Source organism: Mesoplodon bidens, assembly GCF_964165515.1.
Source record: "Mesoplodon bidens genome assembly, chromosome: 19".
Classification (NCBI taxonomy): Eukaryota; Metazoa; Chordata; class Mammalia; order Artiodactyla; family Ziphiidae; genus Mesoplodon; species Mesoplodon bidens.
In genome coordinates, this window is record NC_138179.1 from 43,163,259 (window position 1) to 43,183,916 (window position 20,658).

At 47.0% G+C, this 20,658-nt stretch overlaps 1 protein-coding gene across 2 annotated transcripts in view; it reads left to right on the top strand.

The window, feature by feature from the left end:
- RPTOR (regulatory associated protein of MTOR complex 1) overlaps positions 1-20,658 on the top strand; it is a 339,460-nt gene that overhangs the window by 209,763 nt on the left and 109,039 nt on the right. For both annotated transcript variants that reach the window (XM_081218128.1, XM_081218129.1), the window contains exon 7: positions 7,425-7,484. In XM_081218128.1, coding sequence (XP_081074254.1) covers positions 7,425-7,484 — 60 coding nt within the window. The remainder of the gene's footprint in view (positions 1-7,424; positions 7,485-20,658) is intronic.

Genomic DNA, 20,658 nt, shown 5'->3' on the forward strand with positions numbered 1-20,658 from the left:
GTGTGTATACACACACACAGACACATACACACAAACACACAGAGGCACACACATATGCATACACAGACACACACTGCAGATGAGTTCAAAATGAAATATTAGCACTTAGAAGCCTGCCATATAGTAAGAGAAGAATAAACTTTGGCCAAGTGAGATTCATTCCAGGACTGTTTTGATGACTTTCTGTTAGGCTGCCTATCAATATAAGGCAACATCTTAATAAGTGAGAGAAGAATAGTTATTTGATAAAATTTTAAATGAATTTTAATAAAAACTTATAATAAAAATAGAAGAATCCTTCCTTTACATAAGAGAAACCTTCTAAACTAGTAGCTATCGTCATGCACTAATGCTAAGTGACTACAAATCAATACCATAAAAGTACAGGCTACCTCTGGGGAGGGGGCGGGAGCAGACACCATGGCGGGGACACATGGGGCCTTTTAGATTTTGTGATGTGCTATTTCTTAATCTGTGTGGTGCTTATATTTACTTTATTGTTCCTTAAACTCACATCTGTATCTTATATACTCTTCATATATGGTATACTTCACAATAATTTCCTTTAAATTGTTACCCTTTTTATATATTAAAAATAGCCAGTAAGGAAATGTTGGGAAGGAGAGTAAATCTGATTCACAGTAGCAGCAGTAACAATGACAAAACACAAACAAGGGGCTTCCCTGGTGGCACAGTGGTTAAGAATCTGCCTGCCAATGTAGGAGACATGGGTTCGAGCCCTAATCTGGGAAGATCCCACATGCCACGGAGCAACGAAGCCCATGCACCACAACTACTGAGCCTGCGCTCTAGAGCCCGCGAGCCACAACTGCTGAGCCCGTGTGCCACAACTGTGGAAGCCCGCGCACCTAGAGCCCATGCTCCACAACGAGAAGCCACCACAATGAGAAGCCCATGCGCCACCACAATGAGAAGCCCAGGCACCACAACGAAGAGTAGCCCCCATTTGCCGCAACCAGAAAAAAGCCCGCGTGCAGCAACAAAGACCCAACACAGCCAAAAAAAAAAAAAAACCAAACATAAACAAGCTAAGAGTGTATTGGACGTATGTATAGAAAATTCCATAAAACTTTACTGATTGATACGAAAGGATATTTGAATAAATGGAGGGATTGACCACATTATTATTACATGGCGAGAGCCAGAAGATTAAGGATATAAATTCTCCTTAAATTAAACCATAAATTTGACACATATTGATAAAGTAATTTTTTTTTTCCTTTTTCCTTGCGGTATGCGGGCCTCTCACTGTTGTGGCCTCTCCCGCTGTGGAGCACAGGCTCCGGACACGCAGGCTCAGCGGCCATAGCTCACGGGCCCAGCCACTCCGCAGCACATGGGATCCTCCTGGACCGGGGCACGAACCCGCGTGCCCTGCATCGGCAGGCGGACTCTCAACCACTGCACCACCAGGGAAGCCCTGATAAAGTAATTTTAAAGGTCAAGTAGAAGGATAAATGTTTGAGAAGACCCATGAGAATTTTCTGAAAAAATGTGTGAAAGGAAATTTGTCCTACTTGTTATTAAAATGCATTTTGAAGGTTCAGGTGGAGTAAGAGCAGACATTTGAGGCCATGGAACAGAGTAGAGCGTTCCAGAAACAGAATCTACTGTATAAGAATTTATCATTTGGAAAAAGAATGAATTAATCAATACTATATGAGGCACATGGCTAACCATTTGAATTTTTTTTAATCCTTGCCTCTTACCTGAAAAAATAAACTCCAAATATACCGAGGATTTAAATGTAAAAAAGAAAACTCACGAAAGTACTGGAAAAATTGTCAGGAGAATTAAAGAGCTATAAAGGAAGTGATAGATTTTATTAAACACCAATTTTAAGTTTTATATGGCAAAGAAAACAAAACTTAAAATTATAAATTGAGAAAAATTGTGTAATATATAACAAAGCCACCGTTGGTTCCATTAATGTATAAAGCACTTTTAAACTCGATAAGACAAGAAGGGCATAAACAGGAAACAAGCAAAAGAAAAGTACAAAGAACTGGAAAAATTATTAGCTGACATTTAACCTCAATAATAATCAAAGAAATTCCAATGATGTGTCATTTCTCACCTATCAGTAGAACAGAGGGTTTGTTTTTCTTTTATGTTGATAAACCCAGTATTTTCCAGAAGTTAAAAAGTGGGTATATTCAGCCTTGATGAGACAGTAAATGGCACTTCCCTCTGGAGAGCCATCAGATGACTGGTCGTTCAATATGTGTACCCATTTGTCAGGCAGTTCCATTGCTACGAATGCATCCCGAGGACAGCACACTTATGTTCATGAAAAAGGTAATGTTCTGTGCATCAGCATTTATATTGTCCATGACACACAAGGGCAAGTTACAGAACAGCATGTATAAACTACAGTCTTTTCATATAATGGAATACCAGTCAGCAACAAAACAATAAATTCATGATACAAACAAAAACATGGATAAACATCCAAAACATCATGCTGACTGGAAGAGGCCTTATGCAAAAGTACATACCTGATGAGTCCATGTATGTGAAACTCTAGAACAGAGGAATAAAAATCAGTAGAAAAATCAGAGCAGTGTTTGCCTCTGCGGGCAATGGGAGGAAGTAGGAATTGGCTGAGAAAGGGCGAGAGAAAACTCCCTGGGATGTTGGTAGTGGTCCCTGTAGGAGCTTGGGTACACGGGCATGTGCATTTGTCAGAACCTGGTGAACGAACAATTAAGATGTGTGTACTTCATTGTATGTAATCTTACATCAAAAGACAAAAACAGTAAACAGATACTGAGATCTCAGTATGTGTGCTGAAGAATTTACAGGCAAGTGCACCATATCCTCTGTCACACCAAAAATGAGATGGATTAATGGAGAGGCAGAGATGTGATAAAGCAAATGCAATCAAATGCTGATGGTGGAACCTAGGTGATGGGATGCAGGAACGTACTCTAAAATTCTTTCAACTTTGTTGAATGTTGGAAAATGCTGGAAAACAAATGTTTAAAAAACAACAGCAACACAGATGTGGTGTGTATGGCAAATTCTCTTATGGTAAGAAAAAAAATGAACAAAACCCAAGGGTAGATATTGGTTGTGCACGTGTGCTGGGCACAGTCTGGATGCAGAGGAGCAGTCAGCAGTGGAATGGGGCGGCAGGACAGACTCTACTTTTCCATTACACACATCTGTATCGTTTGGGATGTTCCAGTGACTGTGATTTCCTTTTCTCCTAGAACAAAATAAATCAGCATGATTCAGTTTTCTCTAAGAGGTAAATGTGAAAATGTTAATGGTTATCTTAGGTTTGGGGGTAATTTTTACTTGTAATTTTCTGTACTTTTAATTTTTTATGGTAAATATGTGGGGGGTTTTCAATTAGAAAAAAAATTAATATTTTTTAGAATTCTCAGAAGCAATAGCATCCAACAGTTATATGATAGTGTACAAGGTTACACAATTGAGGTTTTTTTACGTTAATTAATTTTTTCTGCATAAAAATCTTGAAGCCACTCACTTTCAAGAGCAACAGGAAAAAAAGATATATGTGAAATATTAGAAATTAATCTTATACCATATTCACTTGTTGACACATTTATGGATTATCAAAACTATATATTAAGGCACCCTTCTAAGTACTGGGGGCACACTGATGAAGAAAATAAGAGAAGTCCTTGTACTCATTGAGCTTATCTTCTATGATAAAGACAAGCAATAACAAATATATAATAAGGTAGCAAGAAATGCTATTTTTTTTTTTTTTTTTTTTTTTTTTTTTTTTGCTGTACGCGGGCCTCTCACTGCTGTGGCCTCTCCCGTTGCGGAGCACAGGCTCCGGACACACAGGCTCCGCGGCCATGGCTCGCGGGCCCAGCCGCTCCGCGGCATGTGGGATCTTCCGGGATAGGGGCACGAACCTGTGTCCCCTGCATCGGCAGGCGGACTCTCAACCACTGCGCCACCAGGGAAGCCCAAGAAATGCTATTTTTAAAAAGCAGGTATGCAGGTAGAGAATGAAGGTGCTATTTTCCTTAGGCTGGTCAGGGAAGGTAGAAGAAGCCCAAATAAACCAAAGGAGTAAACCTTCCAGTTATCTGGGGCAAGAGTGTTGCAGGCTGAGGGCACAGCAAGTGCAAAGGCCCTGCGGTGGGGCTGTACCTGGCATGTTGAAGGAGCAGGAAGTGTGTCAGGGTGAATGGAGCTGGGTAAGCAGAGTGAGAGTGAGGAAGTGAAGTCAGAGCAGTGACTGGAAGCCCAGGGCAGAGCCTTGGGAGGCTAGGCAAGCACCCTGCCTTTCATCCTTCATGGCAGGAAGCCTCTGGAGGATCAAGATGAAATGACTTATCACAGCATTTCCTCTTAAAAGGCTTGCTTTGCCTGCTGGGTAGAGAATTCCTGGGAGAGGAATAAGGAGCACAGGCAAGAGTGGAAGCAGAGACTGTTCTGGAAAATGTGAGAGAGACTGGGGCCTGGCCTGGGGCTGTGGCCTCAAGGGGGTGACTCTGCCCCCCAGGGACATTAGGCAGTGTCAGGAGACATGTTTGGTTGTCACAACAGGGATGTAGTGCTGCTGGCATCCTGTGGGTCGAGGCTAGGATGCTGCCCTTACAGCAAAGAATGATCTGGCCCTAAGAGTCCTTAGTGCACAGCTGAGAAACCCTGGCCTGGAGGGTCAGCAGGCAGGCAGTAAGCAGTGGTCAGGTGCTGTGTAACTGTTCACTCGAAGTTCGGAAAGGGCAAGTCAGACAAAGAGGATTCAGAAGTGGCCAGAGCCTGTTGATGAGCGCTTTAGTGCCAAGAGTAAGCACTAACCGACTGCCAGCTGTTGTGTTTATTGTCATAATTACTAATATCCAATTTTGTGGAATTGTCAAGCCATTTTTATTGCCTCTGATTTTGCCTGGTGAGAAAGAATAAATATTGGCTGATGTACAATTTGTGGATTGTCAGTCACTGGTTTATCCATGATGCTCTTAATGCATATAACCATATCATAAATATTTTAAAGTTGCATCGTGGCCCTATCTTTAATTTCCTACTTAATGGAACTTTATATTTTCAGATTTATCATAATACTTATTTCCCAGTTAATAATTATTTTTATAATTTTAAAGTCTGATTCCAGAATGTGGTCAGCAATGAATCTGGTTTTATTAACAATTTTTCTCTTGATTTTAGGTAGAATACTCTCCATTGTGGATGAGACACTGATTCTGTTGTCTCCCTCTGAGGAGTTTTTAGCTCTGTTCTTGTAGATGGTTTAATTGATTGAGGTCTCTTAGCTGTAGGACTGGTCTCCTTTGATTTTGCTCATAGTTCTGGGGTGAGGCTCTGAATCCTGGACCGTGGTTGTAACTGAGGCACCACCCTATAGGGTGTCAGTGGAAAGCCCCAGGTGTTGATAGCCCCCTAACGTGGCACTGGCTGTCCCCATCTGCATGCATATCTGCTAGTGAGCAAGTGTGGAAATCTCTGCCCAGTGTGTTCAGCACTTCAGCTCTGGTGTCCCCGGGGCTCCTCGGGGTCTGGGCCCACGCCTGTGTAGTGCTGGGCTCAGCCCAGGATCCTAGGAGAGCTTGCTCGCAGAGTTTGACTCCTCCTTCCTACGACTTCCCCTGAAGCTCCTGGCAGCCTGGGGTTCTGATCTCCTTTCCGCTGAGCAGTGTCCCCGGCTCTGTGTGAATTGGGGAGCACGCCTGGGAAAAGCTGGTTAAGGCAGACCTTGTTATTCTTCTTTTAAGGGTCATGGCTTCCCTTTCTGCCTGTATTTGTTTGCTCTTTGGTGCTTTCAAGTGATGGTTGTTTATATTTTGTCCAGAGCTTATTGTTATTGACAAAAGGATTAGTCTGGCACAGACTGTCATTATGGGAAGGCAGAGGTCCAATCAGTAAGTGCCTTACAGAGAGAAAGATGACAGAGCAGCCCTGTTTACATAGGCCTCAGAATTGGACTGGAAAGTGCGTTTCCTGTAGACCATTTCTATCCACGGAGAGATCCTGATTCACATGGAGCCACTGTCAGAGCTGCATGTGGGCTGGTTCGGCGGTTGCGGTGATGCGCGGGAGCGGACGGGCTGAGTTCTCCGCCAGCGGAGTAAACAGAGGATTTGTCTGGAGGGACTGATTGGCCCGGCGGAGCAGCTGGTCAGCCCAGCCGTTTGTGCTGGTGGGAGAGGGGCTCTGTCTGTGTTGGGCAAACACAGCCCTCATTTATGTTTCTTCTGCTCCGTGAATAGAGAGCACCAGCCGGCGCAGCCACAGCCAGGAAGATAACTTCCTCTGCTGGCTGAGCGAGGCGTTGCTCCCCGAGGCCATGAGCCTGGCGGGGCTGGGTGCACAGAGTCCCCTCTTCCCCTCCCCCCACCCTCCCCCCCGCTGGAGGGCTGCGTGTTGGGAGCCAGTGGCCCACCAGACGCCGTCTTCACGGCCTTGTCTGTCATCTTCCAGCCTCTGGGTCTCTCTCTGTCTCCTTGTCTTTCTCCCCCACCTCCACCCACCCACCGTACACGTCTCACTCCACGTGTCCTGAATGTGGCCTATTCCTTGTACTCATCCCCTCCTTTGAGCCTACTGGTCTTCTCCGACCTTCCTCCACTTCTCACATCCACTATTGATACTAAAATACATTTTGTGGGTGTATTTGCGTGTGCCTGATGCTGTTTTTATGGAGGGCATTATTTGTTCTTAATTTTTAAAGCCGATGAATTAAATGTTTTACATTTCTCCTGCGACTGATACTAAGTTGCCTCTTCACTCCATGTGACCACTGATTCTGTCCTGCTGCATGGTGATAGCCCTGACAGCAAGAAAGAGATGGTCTGAGACCTCCTGTTGGCGCACACAAATTAGGTGAAGCCTGGACAGTCCCACCCTAGCCCTCCAGGATGGCTCTGCAGTGAAGGTTAAGTCTCGCAGCTCTGACTCGTATGATTTTATGATAATTAAAATGATATAATTGAATTCACTTTTCTTTGTCTTCTCTCACGAATTTCTTTTGTGTGCCTGGGGGTGGTTCGCTGATTCTTCCATCACTCTCCCCAGCTTACTTGCTTAAGAAGGAAAAATAGAAAAGTGGAGCCTGTTCATCATCTGGGTGGAACCTTCCTGTCCTGTGGAATCTTGTGCACACGTGCCCCCAGCCCCTGCCACAGTGGGGGCGCTCTGCCCTGCCATCCCACAGACTTGTTTCTCTTCTTCCACTGAAGACCTACGGTTGCAGCTCAGTGTTCCTGCCCCTTTGAGAGGCTGCAGGGAGATTTTCTTCATAAACCTAAAAGCTGACAGAATTAAGAAAAACAGGGTTTACTTTTTCACCATGGCAATCCCCACCCTCACCTTCCTCTCTTTGCTTTTTCTGTGGGACTGTTGCACTCTCTTGTTAAATATCCCTTTGCTGTGATTCACTTTCTTTTCTTTCTCTGCAGGTTTTGCATGCAGAAATGCGTTAGTCTGGTGCCTGGAGTCACACTGGATTTGATAGAAAAGTAAGTCAGATTTTTAAACTTGTGGCTTCTGGTGTGAGGGGAGTCTCCTTTTTTCACTCTTGGTTCTCAGAAGTACTTCCTGCCAGCACAGGTTGTTTCCCTTTCATGTGGGTGTGTTCTTTTGTTCTCTGATTAAGGCCATGTTTGTGATTGTCACATAGAACACAGCTAAATTTGGGGCCATATTAAAATGAAAAGAATAAAAACTGAATCCTTTTGAACATTTAAAAATACTTGAACACTGAGCCAAAGTAAAAACATATCGTTACACATGCAGACCAATCACTTCACATACAGGTCACTGCCATACAGATCCATCACTCTGCACATAGAGATCATCACTCTGCTCCCCAGCTGCAAACGTCAGATCACAGCTTAGCATCTTCCCGATGTTCTTCAATGTTCCCTTTCACGTTCTGCAACCTTCCATCCCCCCACCCCCAATTTTACATTCGATCTCAGGGCAGATGCAGTGGTCCCTGCAGGAGGGGTCCTTCAGGATGTGCTGCGGTTGCTCGGCCTCTCCTTGTCCTCCCAGGTCACAGGGCTGGCTTGTCTGCTCTTGTCGTGAGCCTCTTCGGGTCAGTACACCATTTCACAGCTCTAAACTTGACCTGCATTTTTTGTTTATTTGTTTGCGTGTTCACTTCATTCATCCTGATTCACCTAGGTAGTTCCTAACGCTTCTGCTCCGAACCCCATTTCTTCTAGAATTAACATGCAAATTGTTTCCAAAGTCTTGATATACAAAATCTTGTGCTAAAACAGTTAAAGCCTGATTTTAATTACATTAGGTAGGAAAAGCAAATCTTCTAGTTTTCTCTCCTGGAAAACAACTTGCCTGTGTGTCAGGGGAAATACACAAAAATATTATGCCTGAACACCCACTGTAAGGGCACAGTGGACTCAATCATGTGCATTCTCACAGGCAAATACAGAAAATGTGGTGGCTACCCTTGAACTGACAGGGAATGGCCTGTGCACCACCGGGGAGTGGCCTGTCGGACATGTTGTTAAAGACCGACACCCATGGTGGGCTGCCGAGCACATGTTTGAAACCGTGCATAACTCTGTGTGTGTGTGTGTGTGTGTGTGTGTGTGTGTGTGTGTGTGTGTGTAAATATCAACAAGGCATGAAATGAAATAGTTACACTTCACTCTGGGTAGGAAAGTGGAATTTGGAGCAAGAAGCAGGGAGGAGCAGTGTTAGGGACTGATTTTTTTCCATCTTGTTTAATTTTTGTATAAGAATATAGACATGTAAAACATAGGTACAAATAAATTTAAAAGAAAGAATCAACGAAATATAATTAGGATACCTGCAAACGGTTCATCGAGTATAATTTCTTCCATTAAATTTTGGATAAATGTTTAAGGAAATCATGTGACTGGTCACTGCATCTGTTTGCTTCAAAATGCTTTTGTCCACAAGCAAAATGGGATATTGTGACAAGAAAGAATTAGTGTAACATTGATCAGTGCCAGCAGGACAAATGGGAAGACCTGGTGGTCCCCTCTGCTCAGAGTGGGTCTTGGTTACCACTACCCAGCCCACAGCTGATTCTTGGTTTAAACCACTGCCTGGCCCACAGCTGATTCTTGATTTAAACCACTGCCTGGCCCACAGCTGATTCTTGGTTACCATTGACCAGCCCACATCTGGGTCTTGGTTACCACTGACCCACAGTTGAGGAGACTTCGAAGCCATTGCTGGAAAGGCAGTGCTGGCTGAGGCAGGGCCGGAGGATGCGCTGATAGATTGGCACTGCAGGCTGGGTGGGAAGCAGCAGGAACTTGAGGTCGGGATTGGAACCAGCAGCAGAGCTGTGTTCGGGGAGCTGGCTGTGCTAGCTCGGTCAGAGCAGGGACCGTAGACTTCAGTGTGTCACATTCGCAAGGGTCAGGGAGGGTGCAGGTCTGGCTCTCCGTGTGCCCCAACCCAACCCCTGTATGTAGTGTAAGGCACACCGGTGACACTTACTCCTTTTCGAAACTGTGCTGCTCTGGGCATGTGCAGCTGCTGATTTTCTCCAAATCGGAGTGCTGGTGCAATCTGGTGTCAGGTGGTGGGGAGAACGTGTTGCTGGCCTCGTGTCCCCAATCCTGTCTGTGCTGGGCAGCCCGGTGCACCAGGGATCACTGCAGTCGGGAAGCAGAGGGCCAGGTGGCCAGGCGCTGAGTGCTTTTTTAACTGGGCTCCACGATTGCCTTGTCCTGGTCATGCTCGCACAGCTCTCTTCTAGAGACAGAAGGCTCAGCGCCCTGCCACTCAGGGGAGCTGCTCCTCCCTGTTCTAGGCCAGCTTCATCTCCAAGATGGGCTGAAACCAAGAAAACCATTTACAAGTGCTGGACAAACAAGGCAACCATCGAGAGACATCACACGGAGAGAAGTTAGAAAATAAGAAAATGCTAGATCTGCCTGGTTATCCGGCCTGTTTGGTTCGATTCCCTGATGAGATTTCATAGTTTGGAAGCCATCCCGTCAGAGTTCGTTCACCAGCACTGCTGTGCTGTGTCTGTGGGTCTTTACCTCCCTCCATTTCTGAGTGACAGAGCCTCTGTTACCTGTACCACAGATCTCCGTAGACATGTAATTCTCAGATAAACCATATCCATTAAAACTTCGATAAAGTTACATTCTTTCCTAGCGAGGTGACTTCTGGTGACCAGTTCAGACGGTTCTTGCTCTGTGTAAATATTTTGTGAGCAGGGCTGGGTTGTCTCCTTCTCCCACTGGGTGGGGCAGCTTGAAGCATGAACCCAGCCCAGACCCTGTCTCACATACTGGGTGGTGTCCCCTCCTGGTCACTCAGCATGGTTGTGACCGTCCCTGACTGTGCTGTGCTCGTATGGTGCACGTGGGCCCAGACAAACAGTGTCACATGTTCCGAGTTCTCCAGACTAAAAAGAGCTATTAAAAATCACATAACTTAAAGATATATTTTTTTAGGTTATTTAGTTAAACCCCCTGATATTACTGAAGAGGAACCTGGCTTTGGTTTGGTTCAGCTTCCTCAGTGACATTTCCCACCTGGCGGTGTCAGGCCCGCCTGGCGGCCAGGTCTCTGGACGTCTCTCTGTGGTCTTTCCCATACACAGACCCTCCCTTTTCCAGACTTTGGTGTCTAGATAGCCAGCTCCTGTCCTGTCACTTTCTCAGACTTACACTGTGCACAGCGACTTGACACCCTAAGCCTGATGCACAAAAGAAAAGAATTGGCAAATTGGACTTCATCAAAATTTAAACTGTTTACTCTGTAAGACACTGCTAAGAGAGAGAAAAGATAAGCTACAAACTTGGGGAAAATATTTGCAAATCACATAGCTGACAAAGGACTTGTATCCACAATATATGAAGAGATCTCAAAACTCAAAAATAAGGAAAAAACAAAAAATCCCAAAATTTTAAAATGGACAAGAGACACTTTACCAAAGAGGATTTAAGGTTGGCCAATAAGCACATGAGAAGATGTTCAAAATCATTAACTGTTAGGGAAATGTAAATTAAAACCACAGCAAGACACCACTGCACACCTATTAGAATGACTGAAACAAAAAAAGGCTGGCGGTACCGAGTGCGGTGAGAATTGGGATGACAGGACTCCCACACGTTGCTGTGCAAAGACAGAGCGGTGCAGCCACTCTGGAGAAGTGCGTGGCTTCTTGTCACTTTAAACATACCTTACTGGGCTTCCCTGGTGGCGCAGTGGTTGAGAGTCTGCCTGCTGATGCAGGGGACACGGGTTTGTGCCCCGGTCCTGTAAGATCCCACGTGCCGCAGAGCAGCTGGGCCCGTGAGCCATGGCCACTGAGCCTGCGCGTCCGGAGCCTGTGCTCCGCAACGGGAGAGGCCACAACAGTGAGAGGCCCGCGTACCGCAAAAAAAAAAAAAAAAACAAACATACCTTACCATACGTCCCCGCAGTCCCAGTCCCGGGGTTTTACCCTAGAGGAGTGAAGACTTAGGTTCATACAAAGTCCTGTACAAGCATGTTTATAGTAGCTTTGTTCATCACCATCCAAACCTAGAAACAACGAGAATGTCCTGGGGGTGAATGGATAAACAGACTGTGGTGTGTCCGTACAGAGGAGCACCACCTCCAGGAGGAAGGGAGGCCCTCGGGTCCACAGCCACGAGGGGTCCCAGAGGTCCTTCATGGAGTGAAAGGTGACACAGATCTGGTTCTACTCATGTGGCATTCGGGAAGAGACAGAACTGCAGGGTCAGAGAACAGGACTATAGAGAGAGGCTGTGAAGGTGATGGAATGTTCACTATCCTGAGTGTGGTGCTGGTTCCACAAACCTACACATGGTAAAATCATAGCGCCGCATACCCCAAACCAATGTACTATACGACAACTTCAAAAATAGGATTAATATAGAATGTGGGGGAAATAAGACACCCTGTAAGAGATACAGGTCAGAATGACTAAAGGAAGTCATAGCAGAAACACCTGAACCAGGGAAGCGGGATCCAGAGGAAATGGAGAACAGAATTTGAGAGGGGCGTGGTCTTTCTACCATGAAATGTGCTCATTGTTTATTGGGGAGAAACCTTTACTCTTACTACTTAAACTGGCTAATGAGGATTGAAATATAGAAGCAAACACCCTTATATAATACGATTTTAGTATTTTTCATCAAGCACAATTTTCCTAAATCAGGACTTCAGAGTTTGCAGCCACCAGTGTTCCTGGAAACACCCAGTGTTGACCCCTCCCCTTCCCCAGGGCTAAGTGACTTTCTCAGCTGGTGAGTCTACACTTTGGCCTGTGAAGGTTGGTTCACAGGGTCCTCTTTTCTCTGTCTCCCCATCTCCTGTGCCAGGTGATACTACAGCGTTGGTGAAGTGCTAAAAGACTGGGAGTCTGTGTGTTTTAACTTAAAAGGAAAAACATCGTTAATAGCATCCTGAGTGGGAATGGAGGCAAGGAAGGGGATGTGGTGGAAAGACTGCAGATGGACAGATGTGGCTGGAGTCCTGGCCTCACCCTCAGGAGTCACACTCGCTGGGCACACCCCTGTCACCCCCACATCTGTCCCTGTCGTACAGGTCGGACTGAGGAGCATGTGGTACTGTCGGCTCTGTGGGTGTCAACCCACAAATACTTCTGTTCTTCTACCACTTTCCGCCGAGCTGCAGTGGGGATAATGGTTAATACTACTTTGCATTTCTGAAGCCATTTGGATTTCTGATAAAGACTGAAGGGGGAAAGTGTCTTTCATACACCGGCCCTGTCCACCATCGGGTGAATGCTGCCACACAACTTTTGGAAAATTGTGTACCCAAAGTCCACCTAGCTGTGCAATTTAAAAAGAGATCATTCCCATTCCAGAGGGGTTTGCATTTTAGAAAAGCGTGTTGTCCAGATTAATTGGGACAAGCTACAAGTATCCAGAATGAACCACACTTTTCCCCCCAGATGGAGCTTCATTTGGGTGGGTTTGTGATAGTGGTGACAAAAAGAGAGTAAGAAGAAGACATTTTAGAAACCTCGAGTTTTTATTGTAATAACTTTTCAAGGTACATTGATTTGGGTCTGAGTCATCGTTCTCTGAATACAACTTAGCAAAAGTATAGTTCAGTTGAGATGCACACACATCATCATTTTCAGTTGGAGGTGCCACGTGGCTTGCTCCCCTCGTAGCCTGGCCAAGGTTAGAGTGAATGTGTGGGGTTGAATTATGTTTATTTTTTATGCCAGGACAAACTCCAAACTTTAGTTATATGGCGCTAGTAGAAGTCCAGATGTGCAGCTCCTTAAGATACCCAGCCACTAGAACCGTGAGATCTATTTCTGAGTAGATACAAGTTCTTAATTTCTGTAGCTTACTTGAGAGATTTTTCCATTTAAAATGCTATTCTGTTTTTTTAATTTTTAGATTTTTTTCCCCAACTGTGCTTACAGTCTGTAAGAAGAAAAAATTTCAAGAAGCAGATGTGATTTTGCAGTTACAAGGCTAGAGAGAAATGTAGCACATCTGTGTTCAGTAGTCTTCCAGGCTGCTGAGGTTTCTGTATTCAGAGAACATTCCTGGGGACAATGTCTCATTATTTTTCACCTATTTTATCATCATTTTCTGGAGATTTCTGGTCAACATATGCAGCTCTTGGATGCAGCAAGCTCTTGGCATCCGCCTCTCTGGGGCTGTGTTTGGTCTCCACTCGCTGCGCTGGGGCTGCTTGGGGTTCCGTCAGGGTCATAACTCATCGTGATGTTTACCTGCACCTTGGTGAAGCAGGTCCACTCGGGAGCTGTCGTGTGAGGTGATTCCTTACTTGTGAATCCTTGCCATGCTGAGTGCCTGAACTGTTGCTCTGGGCCAGGCTGTCCAGGCTGATTTACCCTTTTCCTCCGTCTTGTCGGCAGTGCTCTCCTTGGATGGCCATTCTCACCATATCAAGTGCCCTTTGTCCACTGGATGCCCCTCCTCTGCACAAGCCCGCCCGCCTTTGGGACGTGGCTGTGACTCACCAGAAGAGGTGCAGGGAGTGTCTAGCGGAGTGTCGTGGATGCTTCTCCCAGGGAGGTTCACCCCACCCTCTTGGCGGCGTGACTGAGCAAGCTGAGCCTTTAGGGGGCAAAGTGAGAACCTCACGTGGGCTTCCAGTGCAGCTCGTTTGTGGGTCCAGGTTAATTGGCAGGATATCTTGTGCTTAGTTACAATTATAGGACCAAACAGAAATTGGCTTTTTTGCTCAATCCCTTGGTCCCGTTTCATTTATTCTTTAGCAGTTCTTTATTCCTAACAAAATCCTAAGTACTGTCGATTGATGGGGGAGAGGAAGAAATCCTATCAGCAAGGAAGCACCTAAGAAAGTATTCCTGCATGGAAAGTATCCGTGTGTGGATGGCATGGGCTGTGTGGATGGTGTGGATAAACCCATGTCAGGGAGCTCCTGGAGACATATCAACAGAGCGATGATGGGGCTTCCACTGACATGTTGCTGGTTTCACGAGCGTTTTAAGGCATTTTGCATCCAGTATGACTCTGGTTTCAGCTCACCACACGGAAAATCTTAAACTTGAGAACCTCTCCATCACCCCTAAGTGTGAAGGTGTCCCTGGTCACCATACCACCTGACTGGAGTGACAAGTCACAATACAGATATGAAACAAAACAGGAAGGGCACTGGCCTGTGTTGGGTTTTGTTTCCTTCAAGTTTAATGACCTGCAGAAAATAAGAATAATGTCCATCCAGTCCTCTGCCCACCCCTTCCCTTCCCGGGCGCCTGCTCTGCGTGTGTGAAGGATGGTCCTGGCACAGCCTGGCTAGTGGCCATGCCAAGGCCTGGCGTGTGTGGACCGGGATGGCAGGCACATGGCCCGAGCTGCCACTCCTTCCCCTGCGTATGGCTCTGTGTGTGCCCAGGTTTCCAGGGCCACAGTTTGTTAGGACCGGCGCCGGCTCTTAATGTCAGCGTGAGCTGGTGAGGGAATCCTGCCCTGCACGCTGCATGGCAGACGACCCCATCCAAGGAGCCCCCGAGAGCCTCGGGGTCGGGAGCGTCAGGAATGGGGACTTGAGGGTGGCGCCAGGCTTCACCTGCGCGACCTGCCTTTCCAGCCATCTTCCAGCACCTTCCCTTACTGCCAGTAGACAGTCAGAAGTGCAGCCCGATCCTGTTGTCGCCCTCCTCTTTGCCATCACTGGAGAAATTGATTGAAAAGTTTCACACTTCAGAATCGCTGCATGGTAATTCTTTGATAAATGTGGTTTGTTTCAAACAGCTGCCTCTGTGCAGCAGCTCAGCATAAGGTTCCCCAGGATATCAAGGATTAACCCCTTCCCAGTCTTGGCCACCTTTGTCAGATGTGCAAGATGTGTTGTTTAGAGTCTCAGCACAAGACCAAAGAGAATACATGGGCGGTGTGTGTGTTGTAATTATTTAGCAATCTTTAAAGCAAGGCAAGGAATTTGTTTTCTAATTAAGCTGCTGTGTCTAGAAGTAAATTATAGTGAACCTTCTCTGAGAAATCTCCCGATTTCTAATTATCTAAGCGAACCCAGCAGCCTGATAAATAGGCATGTTGCCACTGCAGTACATATTTATATTCTGACAATATTCAGAATCCTTTGAGAGACTGGCAATAAGATCCATGCTTGGAAATTAAGGGACATTTTTCAGCCCTGAAACAAAGTAATGAAACACCTAAACCGTGCTAGAAATATTAGGGTACTCAGAAAGCTCCCGGGAATCAGAAAGACGTGGAAGCTATTCCATGAGGCTGTTAGTTAGTATTCTGATCACTGGAGGGGCAGAGCGCACCAAAAAATTATTCATAATTAACATCTATTGTGTAAACAGCATATTTTAAATAGCTAACAATCCACTGTCTTGAATAAAATGAGTTGCTGTGTCCTGCTTCCTTAGAACCTTGAATAGCAGTTTAGCCCCTGTTTAGTCCAGGAGCAGTGGCTAAAGCTGAGCCTGGATTTGGAGCTTGATTTTCGGTTGAAACCTTGAACGTTTTAACTTAGCTGCAGTTTCCATCTTAAGAATCCTGGTCTCAGGCTTTCCTGGTGGCACAGTGGTTAAGAATCCACCTGCCGGGCTTCCCTGGTGGCGCAGTGGTTGAGAGTCTGCCTGCCAATGCAGGGGACACAGGTTCGTGCCCCGGTCCGGGAAGATCACACATGCTGCGGAGCAGCTGGGCCCGTGAGCTATGGCCGCTGAGCCTGCGCGTCTGGAGCCTGTGCTCCACAACGGGAGAGGCCACAACAGTGAGAGGCCCTCGTACCACATAAAAAAAAAAAAAAAAAAAAAAAAAAAGAATCCGCCTGCCAATGCAGGGGACACAGGTTCAAGCCCTGGTCCGGGAAGATCCCACGTGCCATGGAGCAACTAAGCCCGTGCGCCACAGCTACTGAGCCTGCACTCTAGAGCCCGCGAGCCACAACTACTGAGCCCACGTGCCATAACTACTGAAGCCTGCGCGCCTAGAGCCCATGCTCCACAACAAGAGAAGCCACCGCAGTGAGAAGCCCGCACACCACAACGAAGAGTAGCCCCCACTCGCCGCAACTAGAGAAAGCCTATGTGCAGCAACAAAGACCCAACACAGCCAAAAATAAAAATAAAGTAAATTAATTTAAAAAAAAGAATCCTGGTCTCATCTGAGTCCTGTGGATACAGTGAGGAAGAGGTAAAAACATACATGAATTGTGGCTTGAGAATACAGGGTAACCCATGATTCTTTAGTTGAGAATTAGGAAGAATAATAGGTGACGTTTATTGGGCACCTGCTATGTGCCAGGTACTGTGTTAAGTGCATTACATATATTAACTCTCTAGTCCTCTCTAGAGCCTTTCGAAGGGAGGTGCTATTATTGTCCACATTCCAAAGATGGGGAAACCGAGGCACCGGCAGGCAAGTAGCCAGCCCAGTGTCTGACTGCCCAGGCCTTGCCTAGTGGCCTGTCCCAGCATCTTGGCAGGAAGGGAAGCGGCGTCCCATGGGGCCGGTGCGGGCAGAGAGGTCCAGGGCTGGTGGCAGCCCGTGCCTGCTGCTCGGTAGCTGTGATTAGAACTTACTCTGCTGTCAAGCTGTAATTGTACACATGTATTATGTTTCAAAGGAAAACTGTCAAAAGATACCAGTCTTGATTCAAAAAGTACCTTTCTTTCCAACATAAATATATTGTATTGGCTGGTTGAAGGTGAAAATCAGTAATTCATTAACGCCTGCCAGTCGCTGAGAAGATGAGTAATGATTCACTGGAAGCTAATTTGGAAATGAAGTGGGGAAAACAAAACCCCAAGAGATGGTGCAGTGGAGAGAATGTGAGTAATTGGCGGAAATGTGGGAACACTGAGGTGGAACAGAGTCACAGATCCTCCCCAGCCCCACAAGCAGGCATCAATCAGCCTGGTCTTGGAGCGCCACCACCAGGGAGAGTGGCTGGGCGGGACCGGGCTTTTCTGTGCTCTGATTGGAAGGGGAAGGAAGGCGGGTCCCCACACCCCTTACGGTCTCTGGCCTGTGCTGATCAGCCAGCGTGAAGGAGGCTTGTCTGGGAGGAAGCCATGGATGAGCTGCCCGGGGAGCATGAGAGGTTCCCGAGGCCTCCGTGGGGCACCTGCTCACAGTGCAGAGAGAGTCCCATTTTCTTCTCAGTGGGACCAGATCCTGGCCTTTTGTCATCCAAGCAAAGGCTGCACAGGGCCGCTCAGGGCGTTTAAACATCTACGGCACTCATTTCATCTCCTGGCGCCTGGTGCCCTTGGCGCCCTCCTGGTGTCCTGAAGAAAATGTGTCTGTGGCTCTCTAATGGATGCTGAATCCGTGAGGTCTGGGGATGCAGATGGCAGTGCAGGCGGCTTTTCTTTTTTTCTTTTTAAATTTTATTTATTTATTTATTTTTGGCTGTGTTGGGTCTTCATTTCTGTGCGTGGGCTTTCTCTAGTTGCGGCGAGCGGGGGCCACTCTTCATCGCGGTGCGCGGGCCTCTCACTGTCCTCTCACTGTTGCGGCCTCTCTTGTTGTGGAGCACAAGCTCCAGACGTGCAGGCTCAGTAGTTGCAGCTCACAGGCCTAGTTGCTCCGCGGCATGTGGGATCTTCCCAGACCAGGGCTCGAACCCGTGTCCCCTGCATTGGCAGGCGGATTCTCAGCCACTGCGCCACCAGGGAAGCCCTAGGCGGCTTTTCTTAATCGAAGGCAGGCGTCAGGTGGTGAGAGCGGAAGGCCACTGGGGGCTCAGTGCGTGCCTAACAGTCACTCTCAGATTGGCCTTCCTTGTGGTGACATTATCTCCTGAGTCTTGCTGGTGCCTCCGGGGACGCTTATTGCAGCAGGCCCGTGACGGAGAAGATAAGGCTGAGTCAGTGCCTCATCCCATTTCTGTCCCTATTGAAGCTGGCACTGCTTGTCTCCTTTCTTAGTCTACTTGTTAACCTGTCTCTGAGAGCTTGTTCAAGTCCAGCTCTGCAACACGATCCTCTCCCTTACAGCCCAGCAGTGGGCGCTGCTTCATTAGGTTGGGGTGGGGGGCAGTTACACTAAGCTGTGGTCCCTAGACCTGTCCCTCAGTACAGGACTCAGAGCCCCACTGTCACCCGTGTTGGCACAGGCCTTGGTGCGCTCGAGCTGTCGGAGGTGCATTGGCTTCTTGGTCCACACACCAGTCCAGGGAGTGACTATTGGTACCATCTCCATCTCAGACCCTGGAAACCAAGATGAGAGGAGGTTGAGTGTCTTGCTCAGTCACTTGTAAGTGGCAAAGCCAGCTCCTGCCTGCTCCATCCGCCAAACCACCTGGTCATTGTGCCGGGTTTTCTTTCCAGAGAACACTCGCCCACGCTGATCTGAGCACGTCTTCTGAACTAGAAGCCAATGAGTCACACGTGAGTTGCCTACTTTTGAGAGGGGCATCTGAGATTCTAAGCTTAGATGCGCCTAGGAACCAGGCATCTCTTTCTTGGACTGTTCATCATTCATTCAGCAAAGAGTTGGTGTGTGCCCTTGGATTCTTATCAGGAGAAGGAAACATGAAAACATAAATTAAAAAATATGAAATTACAAAGTGTGCTAGATGGAGCCATAACATAGTTACTGGTGCTTCTCTGATTGAGCATCCAGGAAGGCCTGTCTCCTGGAGGGCGATCCACCTGGCCAGAAGGAGCCAGCCACGCGAGGTGGGGGACAGCATCCCAACCGGGAGCCTCGCAGTCTGAGTTGGGCACAAGTTTGGTGTGCTCCAAGTGCAGTGTGCTCCAAGTGCTACCCCGGAAAGGCATTCGTAGGTCCGGTATTTAGAATTAATGCACTTAGAGGGTTCACAGTGGCCTCAAGTCTGACTCAAATCACTACATCACACAGGGAAGCTGAGCACTTAGTAGCTTGGTTAGCACCTAAATAGGGGATGGAGCCAGATTGTTTCCAACTATAGTTGCTGGGTTGCTGTATGGGTATGCAGTGACGTTTACGCTTCCATGCCAGCCACCGGCAAGTGTTGGAGTACTGGTGGTGTGTACCACACCAGTTGCTAGGGGGTGATGATGGGAGAAGACTAACAGTGTACGAGATGGTGTGTCTTCAAGAGCTTAAAAACTGATCAGGAGGCTCAGGTTCATATCTGTAGAACCATTAACAAGGAAGGCCTGAGCTCACTAGGCTGCAAGCCTCTTGGAGCTGAGATTGGACTGGACGCTCAGTAAGAGGTTGGCCTCCTCTCCTGTGTGGACAGCGTGTAGTGGGCAGTCAATGAATGCCTGTGAGTGGATAGTGGTCCAGAGAGGAGAGAGCCCTCGGCAAGCTGGAGATTCTGGGGCCAACTCCATGGAGGAGGACCCACGGGCTGGGCTTCACAGAGGAGGCAGTATTTGGATCAGTGGCAAGGAACACCGGCCATGCTTTGCTCTGTAAGTCTGTTAGCTGCAGCTTTCCACCAAAGGGAGTGGTAGTACAAAGCCTACTGATGCGCTCTGTTTGCAAGATGGAGAATGGGTACAACTGGAAAGCTACAGGAAGGGTTGTCCCTCATCTTGCCTGAAGAAGGTGGTCAGCTGGTCCTTTTGCGAGATCTGTAAGATTACTTCCATGAATGATGGCCCAGGTCAACTTGATGTGCCACGTATCATGTCTTAGAGCTGTAAAGCTTTGCTTTTTACCACTGGGATTGCAGCCAGAATGCTCCCCCTTGTATCCCAGGTATAGCAGGAGTCAGTTTAGGTGTGGCAGCACCAACAGCTCGCCTCACCATTGCACGACCTTCACGATGGCACCATTCTTCTGCTACAACAAGGATGCGTTTAATAATTAACCATAGAAAGTAGAGCAAAACGATGCAAAAAGTTTCCAGAAATTCAGATCAGCAGTAACGATGCTGTTATTCGCAGTAATGAGGGCCAAACTAAGAATTTGCTCATATTAAGAAGACTTTGAGGTGAACCCAATAATAGAATATAAAAAGGTCTCGACAGGCTGAGCAGCTAAATGCAGATGATCAGAATTATGTATATAGATCTCACAGTGGTCCCCAGAAATCACATGTATAAGTATGGGATTTGGAAAATTTGATAGAACACTAGCCCCTGTGGAAAAAGTCAGCATTTTAGTAAACTGAACTTAATTTAGGTCAACTCTTCGAAATGACTGCTCCAAAAATAGAAAAATCTAGAGAAGGGAGGTGATAGACCCTGAGGGGATGGGGTGGGACATGGAG